The sequence below is a fragment of the Patiria miniata genome, unplaced genomic scaffold (assembly GCF_015706575.1).
Source record: "Patiria miniata isolate m_02_andy unplaced genomic scaffold, ASM1570657v1 HiC_scaffold_3, whole genome shotgun sequence".
In the NCBI taxonomy this organism is placed as follows: domain Eukaryota; kingdom Metazoa; phylum Echinodermata; class Asteroidea; order Valvatida; family Asterinidae; genus Patiria; species Patiria miniata.
Window position 1 is genome coordinate 18,486,220 of NW_024037069.1, and position 18,352 is coordinate 18,504,571.

The following is an 18,352-nucleotide window of genomic DNA, read 5'->3' on the forward strand; positions in this document are numbered from 1 at the left end:
GAGCACATGTTAATTTGCTCACGTGCGCAGTGAGAGGGGCTTACTGGATCGGTCCATTCTTGGTCAGAGTTGATAATGAATTGTACTGCTCGGCTGTAACAGCGACACGGGAAAACAGTGTAGGGCCTATACTAAAAAATATTTTAATATATGTGAAATTCTGACAAATATATAAACAAAAGATTTGAATTGAACAAAGTTCAATTTGTAGCTAAAACTATACATCATGAGTATACAAAAGGTGATCAATGTTGTATGAGCTTTTGTACATAGCAATCATCAAATACAAAAAAAATCAATTAATAATTCTAGTTTATACTTACTAAAAAGTGAGATGATAAAATTACCACTTTTACTCCTTATGCGGCAATACTCGTATACCATTTGAAAAAAAAAAGCATTTTTACAAAATAGTAGGCCATTATAATTTGCAAAATTTCCTTGCAAGGATTACAAATTATCTTGCTAACTTTCCAGGAGGATTTTAGAAATCTTGGAAATCTTGTTGGCATCACGAGGTCTCGTTTTCTGTGTAGTTTTTTACTCGATATGCTATAATACACATCGTTAGAATATCGCTACAGAAGGTTGGCAAATATATGCCAACCATAAATGAGTTAGTAAAAATATTAAGTGAAAATGTTATTTTTTTAAATCAATCAATTTGGTCTAAAATATATATACCTGGAAGGTATTTTAATGTTGAGTAAAATGACAATTAAAGGACACTCGTTATTATTCAAACGAATATATGGTATGCTGTCTGCAGCGTTTTCAAAACAATTGAGGGTACGGGTGTGTATAGAGTGTTCATGTTCGGCTACATATTATGTCTATTTTTTTTTACTGCAGATCAAAAGATTTCAAATTTCATTTGTTTCGCTTTCTCCGGGTTCTGTCGGTTCTTGTGTATTAGCAGTGGGTTGTTCCGTAGTTGGGGCTGGCTCTTGCGGATTTGAAGCCGGCTCTTGCGGATTTGGAGCTGGTTGACCAATATTCGGTGCTGTCTGACCCATATTTGGAGCAGCTTGGCCCATATTTGGAGCTGGGTGACCGGGATAGGCCGGTGGTTGGCCAGTATAGTGTGCTGGTACTTGATTGGAATATTGACCTGGATATTGGACCGGTTGGTTGGGATACTGAACCGGTTGGTTGGGATATTGGACTGGTTGGTTGGGATATTGTCCCGGTTGAGTGGGATATTGGACCGGCTGACCCAGATATTGGACCGGCTGACCCGGATATTGGACCGGCTGACCCGGATATTGAACCGCCTGACCGGGATTTTGTGTTGGTTGAGCGGGATACGGACCTGATTGGCCGAGATGTGGGGAGGGTTGACTGGGATATGGTCCCGGTTGACCAGGATTGGGTGTGGATTTATCCAGCTGACTGGTCGGTTGCATGGCCAGTGGCACTTGCTGGTTGTTCGTCGGCTGTGTGGCGTTGACTCCGGTCTGTTCTGGTGTCTGTGTCTGGGTCCGTGGGGTACTCTTGCAAACACGCTGCCATATGCACGCGCAGCTGACACTGCACATCACTAGACAGACAAGACATGCTATGATGATGACTAGGATGATACCTGGACTCAGTTCTTCGTAGCTCACGACAGCTGGAATAATAAACAAGAAGATATCCATTTTGAGGAACTTATTCACTTGTTTGTGTTACACTCCAAAAACATCCGGGTCCGATTGACCCGGAATCCGGGTTCTCTATTTTGGCTCAACCCTTTTCCCGGGTCAAAAGTGACACTTTTCCGGGGCAAAAATGACCCGGGGCACAATTAAACGACCCGGAAAAATGTTGATTTGACCAGGAGAAGGGTTGAGCAACGATTCCGGGTCAATCTGACCCGGATATTTATTGACCCGGATGTTTTCAGAGTGTAACCTATATACGTTTTCAGAGTGTAACATATACATGTATATATATATATATATATATATATATATATATATATATATATATATATATATATATATATATATATATATATATATATATATATATATATATATATATATATATATATATATATATATATATATATATATGAGTGAATTCATGGCAAGCAATGGACAAACCTACTCAGATTGCAGATAATGTCAATCTGTCCCCAGACAAGTGACAAGCTATGCAAATGATCTGCAATAAAGGTATGCCTGTTTGTGTGATCTGATTTGTGTACTGACTTATGATTGACCCCGTCAGCAACTTTGCAGAATGCACAGATGCATCGAACCTTCAACCACAGAGCGAGGAACCTAGTGCAGAACACAAGGTACTCAAAACACTTTTTATTTGCAAGAGGTATCCTCATCGGACTGAAATGTGATTTTCTGTAAACTCACCCCCTTCGTCGTTGTTGTCTCCACAGTTGTTGAATCCGTTGAATTTGAGATCAATGTCGATGCACCTGCCGTTGGCGCATTTGAGCTCGCCCCAGTCACAGGTACCCGAGGCTGAAAACAGGGGGAAATGGGTTGCATCGCATGAGTAAAAGTCTGGGATTCGAGCAAGTTGCGAGTCTGGTCGTGTCCTTGCCGATTGCTCTGCAGCCACCTTTGAGGTGTGTGCCAGTTTTGTTCAACAGGGATATACAAGTCATGATTGGACCACTTGTGCATTCACTGTTAATGAATTAACATATCAAAACATACATCAAAGATAGCTGCTGAATGCAATCGATCTAGTGTGCCTAGATCTGGTTTGGTCTGTCTGTCGGTCTGTCTGGGTGTCTGTCGGTCTGTCGGTCTGTCTGTGTGTATACGTATCTGGGTTTGGATCTGGATTTAGGTATGGACTATTTCTGGTTCTGTGTCTATATCTGCCCGAGTTTAAGTTTAGGTTTGAGTCAAGGACTAGCCTATGTCTTGGTTCTATCTATTCTATCTGGGTCAACGATATCTGGTTCAAAGGTTTGGTTCGGGAACTTTGTTTGGGTCCGTCTCTGACTTGTTGGGGTTGGATTTGAGCTCATTTGGTCTGCGTCTGTCTTTCTGAGTTTAGATTTGGATTTGATAACTAACATTATTTTTATTTTATTTATTTATTCAATGAAATTAACAGTGGTTATCCGCCACTTACAGGTATCATACATTAAATATATTTGTTGTACATAAAGTATTATTTAGCCTCGTCATCTATAATCTTCTCACCATCGAACGATGTATACGCCAAGAGAAATCCACGATACGCAAGCGAGGAGTCGGTCTTAAATCTCAGTCTGATGTAATTGGACGTGGACACGACATTGTGCGTGTCGTCCAAAGACCCACAGAAAACTCCAAGATCCGGCGTCGTTTGGAAGAGCCTGCCCTCGTAGATTTCGAGATAGTCGTAGGCCTGGCAACCTGTTCCTTGTCCCTCAACTGTGAACTCTTTGAAAGTGAGGAGGATTTGTCGACCAATTTCAGCTTCCAGAACTAGCTGGCAGTCTTGACCATTAGGGTAGGTCAAGCTACTTTGAGAGTCCAAGGTGCCACCGGATCGCCCAATGTTAATTGTCTGGCCGCAAGAACTGGACATGTACACTGTTTGAAAATGTAAAAAAAACTTTGACGAGAAAGATTCCTAAATCCCTCCCACATGACATTTCATGGCAATTTATTTCGTGATCTTAAAAACAAGGTGCACTACATTTTCAAAAACGGCATGGCGTTGCCTGGTTGCATGCAATGCTCACGAAGTAACCCCGATTTTATTTTGATCGTTCGTGCTGCGTCATGCATGCACAGTGGTGGCAAATTAAAAAGTTAAAGAATTAATAAATTAATAAATATTTGTTTTCTTACCATCTGCTGCCTCAGACAGGTAGAAAGACAAATGCAGTAGAAAGTAGAACACACGCCGCTTCTCTACAGGGTGCGCCATTATTTATTGCGACTTTGTAATTAATTCAGACTCGAATGCAAGGCGAGCACAGGTTGTTAGTCTTATATATGGTTTTCGCCTGCACAAAGCTTTAAATTTAAATTTGCGGATGATCATAACTGCACGTACCCCAGCCCGGAAGTACGTGTATTATTAGGCCTAATCGAGGTCACTTAGCAGGTCAAAGTCAGGATCCTTCCGGGTCACGTGCGAAGGATGTAATGGACCAATATCTCACACTGTGTCGGGTTCAGCAAACTGTTGATCCTTCTTCTTATTTTACAAAGGGTTTTTTTCGGGCCTATATATTTCCGGAAAGATTTCCTGTATGAAAAGGGGGAAATGACAGCACAACTAGGGATTGTTTGTGAGACATGTGGCGCACGTAATCAAGCTCATTGTTTGCAGACATGGAAGAAGATAAAAACAGAAATACGAACAACAAAGATGCTTCAGTTTACAAACCCCTCTCACTCAGCACGTAAAAACATATCTTTATTGTGCATATAATTGAACATCGACATGCATTGATGTGGCGCCACCGTCTCCCGATAGCCATGTTCGAATATGAGAATATAAAAAAAGCCATATGGCAGTTCACGACAGTCAACACGTTTGCTTGTATCCACCGCCCTATTCAAGGTGTCACACATTATTCTGTCAAGGAAATGCTGACGTCGCAATGCATTGTGGATAGTTTGCCATCATGACCAGTGCATGTCTGTACATTCCGGGCCAAGTGTACGATGACCCTAGGTCACTGCAGCTTTTATATCTATCGCCGATCCGCGATTGGCACATTTTGCTACTGACCACGGGATGAACCTATGAAAGATCCAACTCTTTAAAAATGAAAAATAGTTATTAAGGATTACAAAAATATTATTTGATTATTGAAAATACAAAATAATAAAAAAAAAACGCTACAAAATACTTCCTAAACATCTAATATGTAAAGAGCGTGTTATAAGGATTTTGTTTGGAAACATTTGGTGCAGCACGCGCTAGCAACAAAGTGATGCCATTCATCACTAGCGCGTTCAGCTATAGAGGTTAACATTACTGTCTAGTGTGCTCCCTGCATCAAAGCAAAGTTAAAGGTGCAGTTTCAATAACATATAAATATAAGGCTCTCCACATCCTTAACACACAGTCACGAAATATATTATTTTAAAGGAAAAAAACTGACCCATCGCATATAGATTTGTATTATTTTGTGAAGTTAATTGAACAAAATAAATGCGCATAAATTCTTCTTTCTTTAATGTTACAGGCTCCGTGTACAAGTGCGCCCTCAACGGCAATGACGTCATACAGTAAAAAGCATTCGCTCGTACCCACCGCCCTAAACAGGCAGGGCGCGGGGGAAGGGCTGACTTCTGGATGTATGACGTATTTTTTTCGAGTCCTCACTGGGTCCACCTCGTCCCCAGTGCTTACTTCATGTCCAACCTCGTTTCTAATATATAGTAAGCCCTGGATAGGAAACTTTCTTCCTGTATCCTGACTCGATACCGCAATTGGCAAGTATACTCGCAATTGTCAAGTATACTGGCTTTATATCGTGTACTCGGTGTTGTTAATCCAACGTGTATAACGTGTTTTCATGTTAATTGTAATTATTAGTCCACACCTTCACAAAAATAATCCTTTTCTTTCCAATTTACTCATATAAATATGAAAGGTATAGGCCTTACTGCATAATTATTGGCCGGATAAGGTTGTAACATTTTAACTCCTGTTTTCGAGACTTCGCGACGAATTGATTCTGTTTTTACCCCAGACACCACATACAAAAACAAACGTTGATGTAATTTACAGACAGACACCAGACTATTCCTTGGTTGCATACAAATCCAAACAAACATGATATGCAAAGATCCAATACCAGGATGGGAGAGCAAGTAGTGGAGGGAGCGTACTGCTCGAGAACCCGGGAACGAGGCTGAGCTGGGAATGGCCAACGAGCTATGCACGCTCTTACAAGAAGATCGGTGGTTTAACTTTTTCTCGTACTCTTGGTCCCGAATATAATGTGTACATGATAATCCATGCGCGTGAACCAGCGAATGGTGCCCTCACGCTGAGCACATTTCAAAATTTGCAGCAACCTTTCAATTTTAGCACTGACTCGAAACAGCAGGTCTTTTCACGAAACTGTGATCAAAGATCTATTACATGCAGTGGCGTAGCCACGGGGGGCGTGGGGGAGACAGCCCCCCAGTCGCACCCACTGAGATTTTGAGTTTCTAAAACAATTATCATTGATCTACATGACGCCCCCCATGAAATTTTCCAACCCCCCCAGCGCCCCCCCCCCCTGAAAAATTCCTGGCTACGCCACTAATTACATGAGCATTGAGAACGAGTACAAACCCCTTTATACTGAAGAAAATGAGATCATAGTGAACAATGAATTTTATATCATCATTAAAAAATTTCTCTTGGTAAGGCCAAAAAAAAATATTCGGTCTCTGGTCAGACCAAAGTTCCGGAGTTGACGCGGCGACGCGGCTTTTTTTTTCTTCTTCTTCAAGCTTGGATTGTACAGACAAGGTGGGTACTATTTTGCTTTTTTGGTGTCCTCATGTACATTGGTGTCCTCCATAATTTGCCTTGGTGCTTTCGATCATTTGCCTTGGTGCAATTTCCCATTCCTTGGTGCTCTTTGGTAAAACAAATTGAAGAGGTGCGGAAATAAAGGGCGCTGTTGGAGCTACCGCGGAACATTTTGAAAAAAAAAAGATCGACGTGCATGATTAAAATCGACACGCGCGCTGACCAGAGACCGACTTACTTTTTTTTGGCCTAAAATTAGGAAAGATATTTTCACATTCCTGATCATAAAAACACGAGGCATAAATCCCTGACGGAATTCATTCTTCAATTATTAACATCCAAAATTTCACAATTTTATATATTTAATATATTGAACACTAGAAACATCGAGGAATAAAATGCAACAGTCGTATCGTCGTTATCACTTGAATGATTTGAATATTTAAAAGCTCAGACTCAAGAAAATATTATAGTCAAAACAGACCATTGATTAAAGTGCATTGAAAGCATACACTGAGCTTAAACTTTACAATTATAAAAATCTACAACATTTAATTACAATATTACACCCACTTATAATGTATCCAGTATCCACTACATAATCTGTGATCAAAATCTAAATCACAAAAAAAAGATTAGAAATTGAATAACCTTCATTTGTTTTTAACAAACACACAGATTATTTTAAAATATCATTGATTTTTTTTCATCTGAAACATCTTTAGCCCCCTGGGTCTTCAAAATCGTACAAGTCGAAACACTGTACACACATTTTTTTTTTAACAAAAAAGGCAAGAAAGGCGTTGGTAACCAACAACGCAAAACTAAGTTTTGAGACATCTCACATTTTTTAAAGATCCTTTGATGTTTAAGTAAATATCTGACGTGATCATAATCATGACAAGATATATCTTGTACCACACATGATTCAAGATACCATATTTATTTTGGATTGTGAAATTGGACCACCCCAGTCCCATGTGCGTCCCCAGGATTTTTTTCTAGAGGGAGGCAAAGCACATTTCCCACCCAAAATCCATGTATTTTTCCAGCATATTCTCAATTTATCATTTTTGTTAAGGGTGGGCAGGGGGACATTTGCCCACTCCACCTATTAAATTAACAGCAATGTGACTTCGCACCTCTTTCTCTCTTTCCTTTTTTTTTTGGAAGGGGGGGGGGTTGCTTTCCCGGTGGGGGAGGGCCCCCTCGCTTCGCCAATGCACCCGACTCCACTGTTCAGAAAATTGTTTTTCTCTCTCTCTCTCATATCGTTTATATATTTCCAGCGCCATGCAGTTTATATATTTCCAGCGCCATGCAAGTTGTACTGTTCAGAATAGTATTAGCAAGAAATGGCACGAGACGACTAAAACAAGCGGTCAGTTAAAATGCTGATGAAATTTTAAACTAAAAATGGCACAGGACAGTCAGTTGCCGTGTCACGCGTAGCTGCTCTATTTTCTCGTCCGCACAACTGACAGCAACGTGAGGCCAGCGAACGATGGCCGTAAAATGGGCTTCAGAAAATTCGCAATTTTCATGGCAAACCACAACCGATCCAAACAAACAAAGATGTTTTAGTAGTTAAAGACCTACTTCACACATCCATTAGGGTATTTTTTAGTGAAAAAAAAGATTTCGTGCATTTTGACGATATTATTTCACGGACAAATCGACTAAAAATTAGGTCAAGAAATGTCCGGGTTTTTTTCGAGAACTATGAAAGTCTCCCTAATGTTGAGGTAATCAAAGGAAAGAGTGAACCTTCATCTACAAAAAATCTCGTGAACGTGATGTCGTTAATATTTCAAGAATTCGATGCACACCTAATGTTTCCAACAACTTCCATTTTTCACAACGCGAAAAGATTGTCGTCATTGTAAAGCATAGAGCGAGGAACCCAAATACGGTGTGACCTTGTGACCCATACGTCCACTGATTGGTTAAGCTCGAGTATGGCCTGCTTAATATTCATAAGTCATTCATTGCACGTTATAGCACGTGATATTCACGATCACAAACGTTTTCAGGCCGGCGTACTTACGTTCGTTTACACGCATACATGTGATTGCAAATCATGAAATCTCGAAAAAGTGTTCATTTTTTCAACCGGCGATTTGGACCAAACATTGGAAGTCTGCTGCACGTGTTTCACAAAAAAAATGAAGCGTATACTTTCCTCTATCTACTGAGCCTTGCCGTTTCTTTCGGCCTGTTTTAAGAATCAAATGTACACCTAAAAACTATCGGCCCTCGATTTTGTTGATAAAAAATACAATTTTGTTTGACAGGCCGTAACAACACTTTATATTTGTCAAAAAACAGTTATTTTTGGTATCAAAATAAAGTACACGATTTCAACTTTTCACCTATTTAACCATCTTGGCCAATTTTATGTAGTCTCGAATAAATCTCGTAATATCTCGCGTACGCTTTTGGGCCATGCGTGCTTGACCTCGGGACAAGAAACTGAGGTCAAACAGGGCTGCGTGCGTGACACGGCCAACGACTGAGGAAAAGTCACCGATGGTTTTCCACAAGTATGTCATTAAAACTACACCAATATACAAATGTAAAAAAAAAATATATAATAATTCACACAATTTTAACGTTTCGGATAACCGCCAGAAATTCACTGCAGTAACAGAGGTGTATTTCAGAGTATAATTTCAAATACATGTAGGCCTTCTCTCTAAAAGTTCCCTACCACAAACTTGTTACATGTACAATACAGACGACGACAGTTACAGATTTCTAATACTGCTAAATAGTATAGTACACTGTGAAACATCCCATGATCAAGCTATCATGATTTATAAGATGACAGAAACATGTGGGCATACGATTGTTGTTTCCCCACAGGCGTCAACCACAAAGGTCTGCACAACATCATTATGTGCATAATTAAGCAATAATTTATGCACTAAGCTGGAAAATTAACCAATCAGAATGCAGACAATCAGAGCTAGGAATTTGTAATTGACGCCTGTGTGTCTGATACCATCTTAGCTATACGTTTACATTATATTTTAATTGAAATCGATTTGGGATGATGACAAACACCAAATTGATACTGGAGTTAGGTACCCAGATTTTAAGGCCTTTTAATTGATCCAGATGTTAAAATAACAACATCAATGACCAAGCCCAAGCCAAGTCTTATGGAGAAATTAGGAACGTTAGCGGCAATAGATCAATTGGTGTCCAACGAGTCTGTCGCCACCAAGTGTCGCAAGTCACAACTCTACAATCTCCGACTTAAATAACGCACATAAGATATTTCAATTACATTAATTTCGTAGACAGAAATGGCTGGGCTTGACAGTCCAATGACATAAGGACCTAGACCTTTTCACCGGCAGGGTAACCGCCTGGTTGGCCTGGCGGATAGACCGGTTGACCGGCTGGATAGGCCGGTGGACCAGGTGGGTAGGCCGGTTGACCGGGTGGGTAGGCTCCTGGTTGATCGTACGGAGCCTGTTGACCTGGCTGACCGATCGGCTGCATGGCCATAGGAGGTTGTTGCCTCTGCTGTGGAGTCTGAGCCACGACCTGGTATGAGGTCTGCTGGGGCTGGGACCTCTTACAGCAGCAGTGGTAGCAAATACAGCCCACGCAAACGCATAACAGGACTACACCCACGATACAGCCAATGATGATTGCGACGATTATGCCAATACCAAGACTAATGGCATTGTTAAGTGCGTCATCAAGGCCACCTGGTAAAGAGAAAAATAACCACTTCAAGACATTTGTCGCCAACTCCAACCTATATGCTATTGGACTTACAGTTATGGTAAATTCAGAGATCTTCTCGGCACAGAAATTTGCTGCGAAAATAAATGTCTAACAGAGGTCATGAGCCAAAATTACATGTAATAAACGTTGCAAGTGACGTGGTTCTTTGCAGATTGTCGCTGCATGGACCTGATCTTTATTTTTTATTAAAGTTCATTGTGACACCAAAATATTTCTCCTGGTGTCTTTCACATCACCTAAACAGGGGGTAGATGCCATACTCCATAAAATATTACAAGCCAAAAACTTTTAACACTAATTTGCATTCACATTGCTTGGGGGTATTGGATGAAATGGGGAAGGAATATGTCTTTGGTTTCTCCTTCCAAACATGCTGACATCTGTTATTTGTCTTTAAAGGGAATATACAACATTTGCTTTTGCTGTAAGTTTCAGGCAAGGATGGATTGGGGGTTAGTATTATACAGCAAATATTGTTGCATTGACTTGTTTGAAGTTTTGAGTTCAAAGATGCTGGAAAAACCAAGAATAACTAATTCTGTTCTTGTAGTCTGGTTCCCTGGCCCCACTTCAGATGAAACGAAGCAATTTATAGACATCAGGGAATTGTAAGGGAAGGAACCTCTCTAGCTGGCTTTCCCCTTTTAGAGGCGTGAAATCGATTGCAAACAACACGCCGACTAGCTAAATATGGTAAATTTGGGGCAGTGTTTAAAAAATAGCCATTTTTTTCCAACGCTGGTCGGCCGGCAAGTGTGGAAGTTGATACAAAAATTCAAGTTTTCTTGAAAATTATAGCACACCAGGTGTCACGATTTCACAGAATGTTTCTGACTGTCATTCACTAACATCCCATTAAGGTATTTCATAAGGATTTGGTAGTTTTGCTTTTTGATGTTCGCAAATGTTGTATATTCCCTTTAAATAAGAATATTATGAAAACTATAAGATTGCAGGCTTTGCATGGTGGAGTATCGATATAGTTTCGGTTTGCGGTAACACCATGTGGCAATAAGTACTGTCGCTTAGTAGATTTAGTTTTGATAAGAACAATCCTGCTTATTTCTGAAAAGAACTTGTCTTGTTATCTACTTTTGTAAAGTAGCTTGGAAGGCGCATGGGCGTCACCAGGATTTTTTTCCAGCATTTTCCAGATTGCTGTTTTTTCGAGGGTGGGCAGGGAAATTTTGCCCCCCCCCCACCCCCACCCATTAAATTAACAATATGAATTCGCACCCTTTTTCTTATATTGTTTTTTTCTCTCTTTTTTTTTGGGGGGGGGGGCTCGTCCGGGGGAGGGGGGCAAGCGCCCCGCCCCCTCGCGACGCCCATGGGAAGGCGGTGGGACTTCTCGCTATTATCTTCACTGCGGCTGAGTGAGATATAAGTTTGGTCTCAACTCTCATCAGTCTCCTGACGATGACTAGAGCAGGCTAGTCGAAACGTTGAGACCAAACTTATCGCACTCAGCCTCAGTGAAGATAATTGTGAGAAATCCCACCGCCTTCCTCTTAACGAAAGTATATACAAGACACGTTCTTTTCAGAACTAAACAGGACTGCTCGTATCAGAACTAACTCTACTAAGCAACAGTCGTTATTGTGTTACCGCAAACCGAAATTATATTATTAAAACTAGTTTTAAACAATGGTTGATATGAATGGTTCTCGATCGAAGTGTGATCCAATCAGCACTTTCTTTGGAAGTATTATTTTCTGTTCTTGACATTTTCTTATTTTCTGTCCTTGAGTCCTTTTCTTTTTCTTACCGAAGGGATCTTCGTCACTGTTGTCACCACAATTGTCGTTAAAGTTGTTTTTGAGGGTAGCATCAATGCAGCGATCGTTGTCACACTCGAACTCATCAGAATCACAGGACGCTGAAACATTCAGGGAAGGTTAAAGGTCATGTGATGTCACTATATTGCTATGACGAGATTGCAGTTATAGTGGAATGTGAATATTTTTTCCAAGAGAGGGTCAGCGGCGAAATTGGATTCTAATTTTGTAGAGAGGACTTTTGATGGAGATCATTTTCAGGAGGGGCAACTCAATGGGTTTAAAAACAGAGAGAGAGAGCAGTTTTTGCCTTCCCAAAATTTAAGCAAGGGTCGCAATTAAGGAGGCGGGCCTCAGCGCCTCCCTTTTCCTTAGTCAAGATACTAAAAATAGTGGCAAGGACTTGAATGGCAAAGAATGAGATTTGCCAAAATCAGAAAATGAGGGGTTTTTTTTACCGTCGATTAAGCTGAAAGCCACAACAGGTGAAGGGCTACAACGAAAAGTGTACAGGTGGAACAAAGTGATTCACCAATTAATCCTGAAGGAAATTATCATTTTCCTTGAAGAAAAGCAGATTACATAATAAAGTTGTACAGAGGACACACTTACTGAGACCAGGCGACTTAAAGGATGTGTAGGAGAGGAGAAACCCCTCTTCTATGGAGGACGAATCCGTCTTGAACCTCAAAGTGACCGAATTCAAGGAGGAGACGATGTCACTAGCATACATCCCACAGATGACTTGGACCGGGGAAAGGATAGTGCTTGTCCCTTCATAGACCTCCAGGTAGTCCCCATCACAGCCCGAGTCACCACTGGGCGTTCCTTCGATGTCGACTCGATCAAAGGTCAGTAGGATCTGTCGACCTATGTCGGCAGTGATGGTGACGGTGCAGTCGAAGTCGTTTGCGTAATACATGCTGAGCTGGGAATCCATTTGGCCACCAGAGCGCCCAGCCTGGATGGTTTCGCCGCACTTCTCGTCCATGAACACTGGGCATAAATGGTCATTAAAGGAGGGCACAGATGGGGGGGGGGGGGTTGAGAGAAGACAAAACAGGACTTGCCTGGTCAATCTTAACCCGAAAGTTCTAGTTAAGGACCTATTTACACCAAGTGACTCAGTAAGTCAATCAATTATAACCCGATAACTTAGTCAACAGTGACTCAACCATTGTGTCGGTGACTCACTCACTGCGTCAGACAACCAGCCAGTCAGTTAGACAGTCGATCGGGGGGGGGGGGGTCAGTCAGCAAATCATGTGAATCGGGGAGTCAGCCAGTCAGTAACTCAGTCAGTCATACAGTCGATCGGGGAGTCAGTCGGGGAGTCAGCCAGTCATGTGACTCGGGGAGTCAGACAGTTGATCGGGGAGTCAGTTGGTCTGTCAGCCAGTCATGTGACTCGGGGAGTCAGACAGTCGATTGGGGAGTCGGTCGGAAAGTCAGCCAGTCAGTAACTCAGTCACTCAGACAGTCGATCGGGGAGTCAGTTGGTCTGTCAGCCAGTCATGTGACTCGGGGAGTCAGACAGTTGATTGGGGAGTCGGGGAGTCTGTCAGCCAGTCAGTAACTCAGTCATACAGTCGGGGAGGGAGTCAGTTGGTCTGTCAGCCAGTCAGTAACTCGGGGAGTCAGACAGTCGATCGGGGAGTCAGTCGGGGAGTCAGCCAGTCATGTGACTCAATCAGTTAGTGGACAACAGCCTGGCCCTTCGGGTCCAGAAAAAAAGCTGGAAAATTATTATTCCATTCTGACTCACACTCTGAGTAGAACTTTACTACCTCATTGGTTTCAGGAATGTTCTCATTCCAAATGGGTGATTCTAAAAAATGTGGGGTCCCCGCTTTTTCCTGTCCCTGTTTCATGTGACTTCTATGATTTTATAATTCTAAATGCACTCCTTAATGCAGTTGTCCTCCAAGAATGATTATGAATAGCAAACTACCTAACCAACAAATTAAAAAAAATCGTTTGAAGTCATTCTGATGCACATTTCAAAGTAACAAGGTAACAGGGGCAGGAAAAAGTATAAAAAAATATATCAAATTATATATAGGGGGAAAATATCAAAGTTTGGAGTTTGGACTTTACATTGATAGAATGACCCAAACATAAAATCACTCATCTGTTCACCTTAGGTTTCTAACCAAATTGAGGTCTGGCTGAGTGCTTCACGTAATGCTACATAAAACTAGATACAGAAAAACTCTCCAAAATGACCCCCCCCAAAAAAAAAAACACACACACACACACACACACACACACAAACAACATGGGAGACTGCTCTAGTCGAAACTGTAAGTTCACAGGAAAATTAAATTCTAAATTGTTCTTATAAACATTTTCCATAAAACTACAAAAGCTTTTCAAGCGACAACATTCACTTTGAGATTTAGGGTTTGTAAAATCATACGTGTGAAAATTATACGATGAAAAAATATACGTGTTTATAATTATTACAGAATAAAAAGAAATAGCGATAGTTGGTTCCATTTTTCTCTTTTCAATGGCGACTGCACATTGTCATATTAAAAAAAAAAAAAAAAAGGTGAAGAGTAATAAAAAAACAAGTCAGGTGTGTTTACAAACACAAATGCCCCGCAACCGTGACTGTTCCCATGACATAACACCACTCTTTTAACATCAACTTACATGTACCTTGGTCACATGGAACATTCATTGACAGCATTAGTGTCTTCTGTAGGTTTTATATGAATTAATCCCTAATCCCTATAATCTCAGAATAAATACAAGATTTCTATTGTTTTAGCCACTGTGAACTTGACCCTTGACCTTTTGGCCCCAAATTCAATAGACTTCTTAGGATTACCAAGAACAATCCACAAACCAAATTTGAAGTTCATATGTTAAGTATTTCTCAAGTTATCGCGCTGACAAGATTTCTATTGTTTTAGCCACTGTGAACTTGACACTTGACCTTTTGACCCCAATGCAATAGGCTTCTTAGGATTGCCAAGAACAATCCACAAACCAAATTTGAAGTTCACATGTAAAGTATTTCTCAAGTTATTGCGCTGACAAGATTTCTATTGTTTTAGCCACTGTGAACTTGACCTTTGGCCTTTTGGCCCCAAATGCAAAAGGCTTCTTAGGATTGCCAAAAACAATCCACAAACCAAATTTGAAGTTCACATGTAAAGTATTTCTCAAGTTATCGCGCTGACAAGATTTCTATTGTTTTAGCCACTGTGAACTTGACCTTTGGCCTTTTGGCCCCAAATGCGAAAGGCTTCTTAGGATTGCCAAAAACAATCCACAAACCAAATTTGAAGTTCACATGTAAAGTATTTCTCAAGTTATCGCGCTGACAAGATTTCTATTGTTTTAGCCACTGTGAACTTGACCTTTGGCCTTTTGGCCCCAAATGCGAAAGGCTTCTTAGGATTACCAAGAACAATCCACAAACCAAATTTGAAGTTCATATGTTAAGTATTTCTCAAGTTATCGCGCTGACAAGATTTCTATTGTTTTAGCCACTGTGAACTTGACCTTTGGCCTTTTGGCCCCAAATGCGAAAGGCTTCTTAGGGTTACCAAGAACAATCCACAAACCAAATTTGAAGTTCATATGTTAAGTATTTCTCAAGTTATCGCGCTGACAAGATTTGTCCGGACACACACACCCACACACACACCCACCCACCCACCCACCCACCCACCCACCCACCCACCCACCCACCCACCCACCCACCCACCCACCCACCCACGGAAGGACAAGGCGGAAACAGTATGCCCCTTCGGCTTCGCCGCGGGGCATAAAAAACATGAATGCATTGGAGTTAACGGTCATTTCTCTGATTAAACAATGTCAAAAATAATTTCAGTTCAGTGGATTCTCAATAAACCCGCCAATGTATAGCCATCTTCCCAATGTAACGATAGGCCTAAGGCAAAGTAAAAAAAAAGACATGTTTCTCGTCCCCGCCCGCTTCCTTTTTGGAGGCCGCCTGGATTTTTTTATTATTTTTTATTTTTGAAAAATGCAGTAAAAAAACACCGAAAAAGTCCACAGATTCATCGGAAAATAAATTGTAGACCAATACAAGTCTAAATGACACTGTAAATATATTCAGTTCTCTTGTCCAACTTAGCTTTCATTTTAAAAGTGTCTTTGAACAGTGGAAACACCAACAGTTGCAGGAAATTTTTAAATGGCGGCCATCTTGAAATAAATAAAGAATTAAAAATAAAAAGCCCCGCTTCCTTCTTTTTTTCAAAAACCCAGACGAGAAACATGGGTTTTTTTATTCGGCCTAATTTGTCCCCCAATGGGATGGTAAAAATGATCTCTGGACAGCAACGGAATTTCTATGAACATTGTTTTATAATTATATGTCATTTCGTTGTTATAATCGAGCAATAATGACACAGACATAGCCACACCCTTCACATTGTCGGAGCGTGCGTGTGAGACGCCATACATTATGCCCGCGATTTCTCAATACAGGCACGCGTACGCATAGACCTCTACTCCTACATGATCCAGTTGAGTCCATTTTTTACTCTATGCATGGCATATGGACGTGATAGGATCGAGGTGCTTTCAATAAATATCAGAGTACGAATCTTATTGTGATATATTTTAGATGATCGTAATTTTGTTTGTTTTTTTCCTGAACGATGGCTACCATAGCAAAACAAACATTTCGATAAAGGGAAAATTGTGGTGTCGTTTGTGCGCTTACCCTTCGCGATCTCGGCGGCATTTGCAGCTCCAATGAAAACCATCAAGAACCCAACAGCAATGATGCGTTGTCTCCGCAGATTCGCCATGTCTGACTACGAATTCCCTGACGCCGGCGTTTTGCGATGAAATCTCTCACTAAGAATTTGTCCTCTAAAGGTGAAAGCTCTGGCACTCCCTTTAGATGAGATGTGTGAATCTACGTGCATGCAACTCAGCTCACTAGTGCGAGAAGCTATTGCTGGATGCCCGCCTCACCCCAAGTTGTGTGATGCTTTTTATTCAAATGAGCAAAGCATTAGCATTATGTATGTACGCGTACGCATTATGTATGTACGCGTACACATGCATTGTGTGTACCCTGCAAGGTCAGCCATTCGTTTAGTATGGTACCGGTATAAAGTACGCATTTCGAGCTAACAACAACCATGCACTTTAACCTAGGCACGCGGAGCTACCCCACTCATTATGCACGCTTAAATGGGCACTACTGTCCCTGTTGTTTGCTAAATTCATCGAAAAAAATCTGGTTTGGGGTAATGTAATGGACCGCTTACACTTTCGTCAAAAAAAATCAAATAATTTTAACGGGTTGTGATCCACCAATTTTTGTAGGTCTAATGATTCGGGCCTGAGAAAGTTTAATCTTAAGAATAAACAAAATTAATTTCACGGTCACGTTTCAAAGAAGTGTAGAATATATTATGTTATCAAGTATTGTTCTTCGTACCTACCCCCTCCCCCATGTGAATTATTTTCGTTTTGCTGAAAGAGTACTTGCCTTTTTTGTGATCCGTGCACAGAACTATAAACGGTAGTGGTTGTGTTTAAAATTCCGTAACTTAAATAGTGCATAGTTGCCTAGTACTAGTTGTTTGAATATAAACTGGAAGAGAGCTTCTTATTGGGCTTTCATGTGCTCGCTTTTGAAAGTGCTTGCAGAACTTCATTAAAAAAACGGCCCTGGCCATTTGGGTTTCCTGTTTTTTACTCACTTTTAATACAGTGCTCCAGCATTGCCTGACTGACAATAGTGGACAATAAAGTGGTTCAGGAAATCGGATGTACAGAGGGACGGAGTTTGACTTTGATTGCAAAACGATATCCCTTTGACATTATCTAGCAATGTAGCAATAAATCCAGATCTACTTTGTTTACTATTATAATTACCACGTTTGTGTCATTTAAGCATACCGATTAATTTGACGAAATTGTGGAGATTTATTGTTTTCAGTATTTCTGGCACCAGAAAACTGTGTGCGACTTTAATTCAAGGCGCCACAGGATCGATCGCGGATGGATGATGCATTGTTAGTGAATTATTTACCAGACGGGAACAGAGGCCAGGTCAATTTGTCCGCCGTTTTGCAAACAAGAACTGTACATGAACTTGAGGTTATTATACCCGTGTGATCAGGCAACATAATAATGAGTGATTTGACATTGGGGGAGAAGTAAGCAGAGCTCCGACTGGAGCGCAGGAGGGGGGGGGGGGGTCGGGGCGTCTGTGGACAAATTAATGGCGAATGTGAGTCAAAACAAAGCACTAAATAAATTGTAATAACAAATATATAATTTTAAAAAATATTAAAACAAACCTAAAAACTCCTTTAAAAATGTCCACGTACAAAAAGAGAAGGAAAGAAGTATTTCATGGAATGATTTAT

The 18,352-nt window shown here is 40.8% G+C and overlaps 2 protein-coding genes across 2 annotated transcripts; both read right to left on the minus strand.

The window, feature by feature from the left end:
* Positions 1 to 124: 124 nt before the first annotated feature.
* On the minus strand, positions 125 to 6,158 carry LOC119738533. The gene is made up of 4 exons (XM_038213437.1): positions 3,798 to 6,158; positions 3,162 to 3,536; positions 2,355 to 2,465; positions 125 to 1,612 (listed from the first exon to the last, which is right to left on the minus strand). The coding sequence occupies exons 1-4, from the start codon at positions 3,874 to 3,876 to the stop codon at positions 864 to 866; spliced, it is 1,314 nt and encodes a 437-aa protein (XP_038069365.1). The 5' UTR covers positions 3,877 to 6,158; the 3' UTR covers positions 125 to 863.
* A 1,435-nt stretch (positions 6,159 to 7,593) lies between these two features.
* LOC119737412 (low-density lipoprotein receptor-related protein 12-like) lies at positions 7,594 to 16,983 on the minus strand. The gene is made up of 4 exons (XM_038211749.1): positions 16,687 to 16,983; positions 12,588 to 12,971; positions 11,966 to 12,076; positions 7,594 to 10,157 (listed from the first exon to the last, which is right to left on the minus strand). Exons 1-4 carry the CDS (start codon positions 16,772 to 16,774, stop codon positions 9,781 to 9,783), a joined length of 960 nt encoding a protein of 319 aa, XP_038067677.1. The 5' UTR covers positions 16,775 to 16,983; the 3' UTR covers positions 7,594 to 9,780.
* Between the last annotated feature and the right edge of the window lie 1,369 nt (positions 16,984 to 18,352).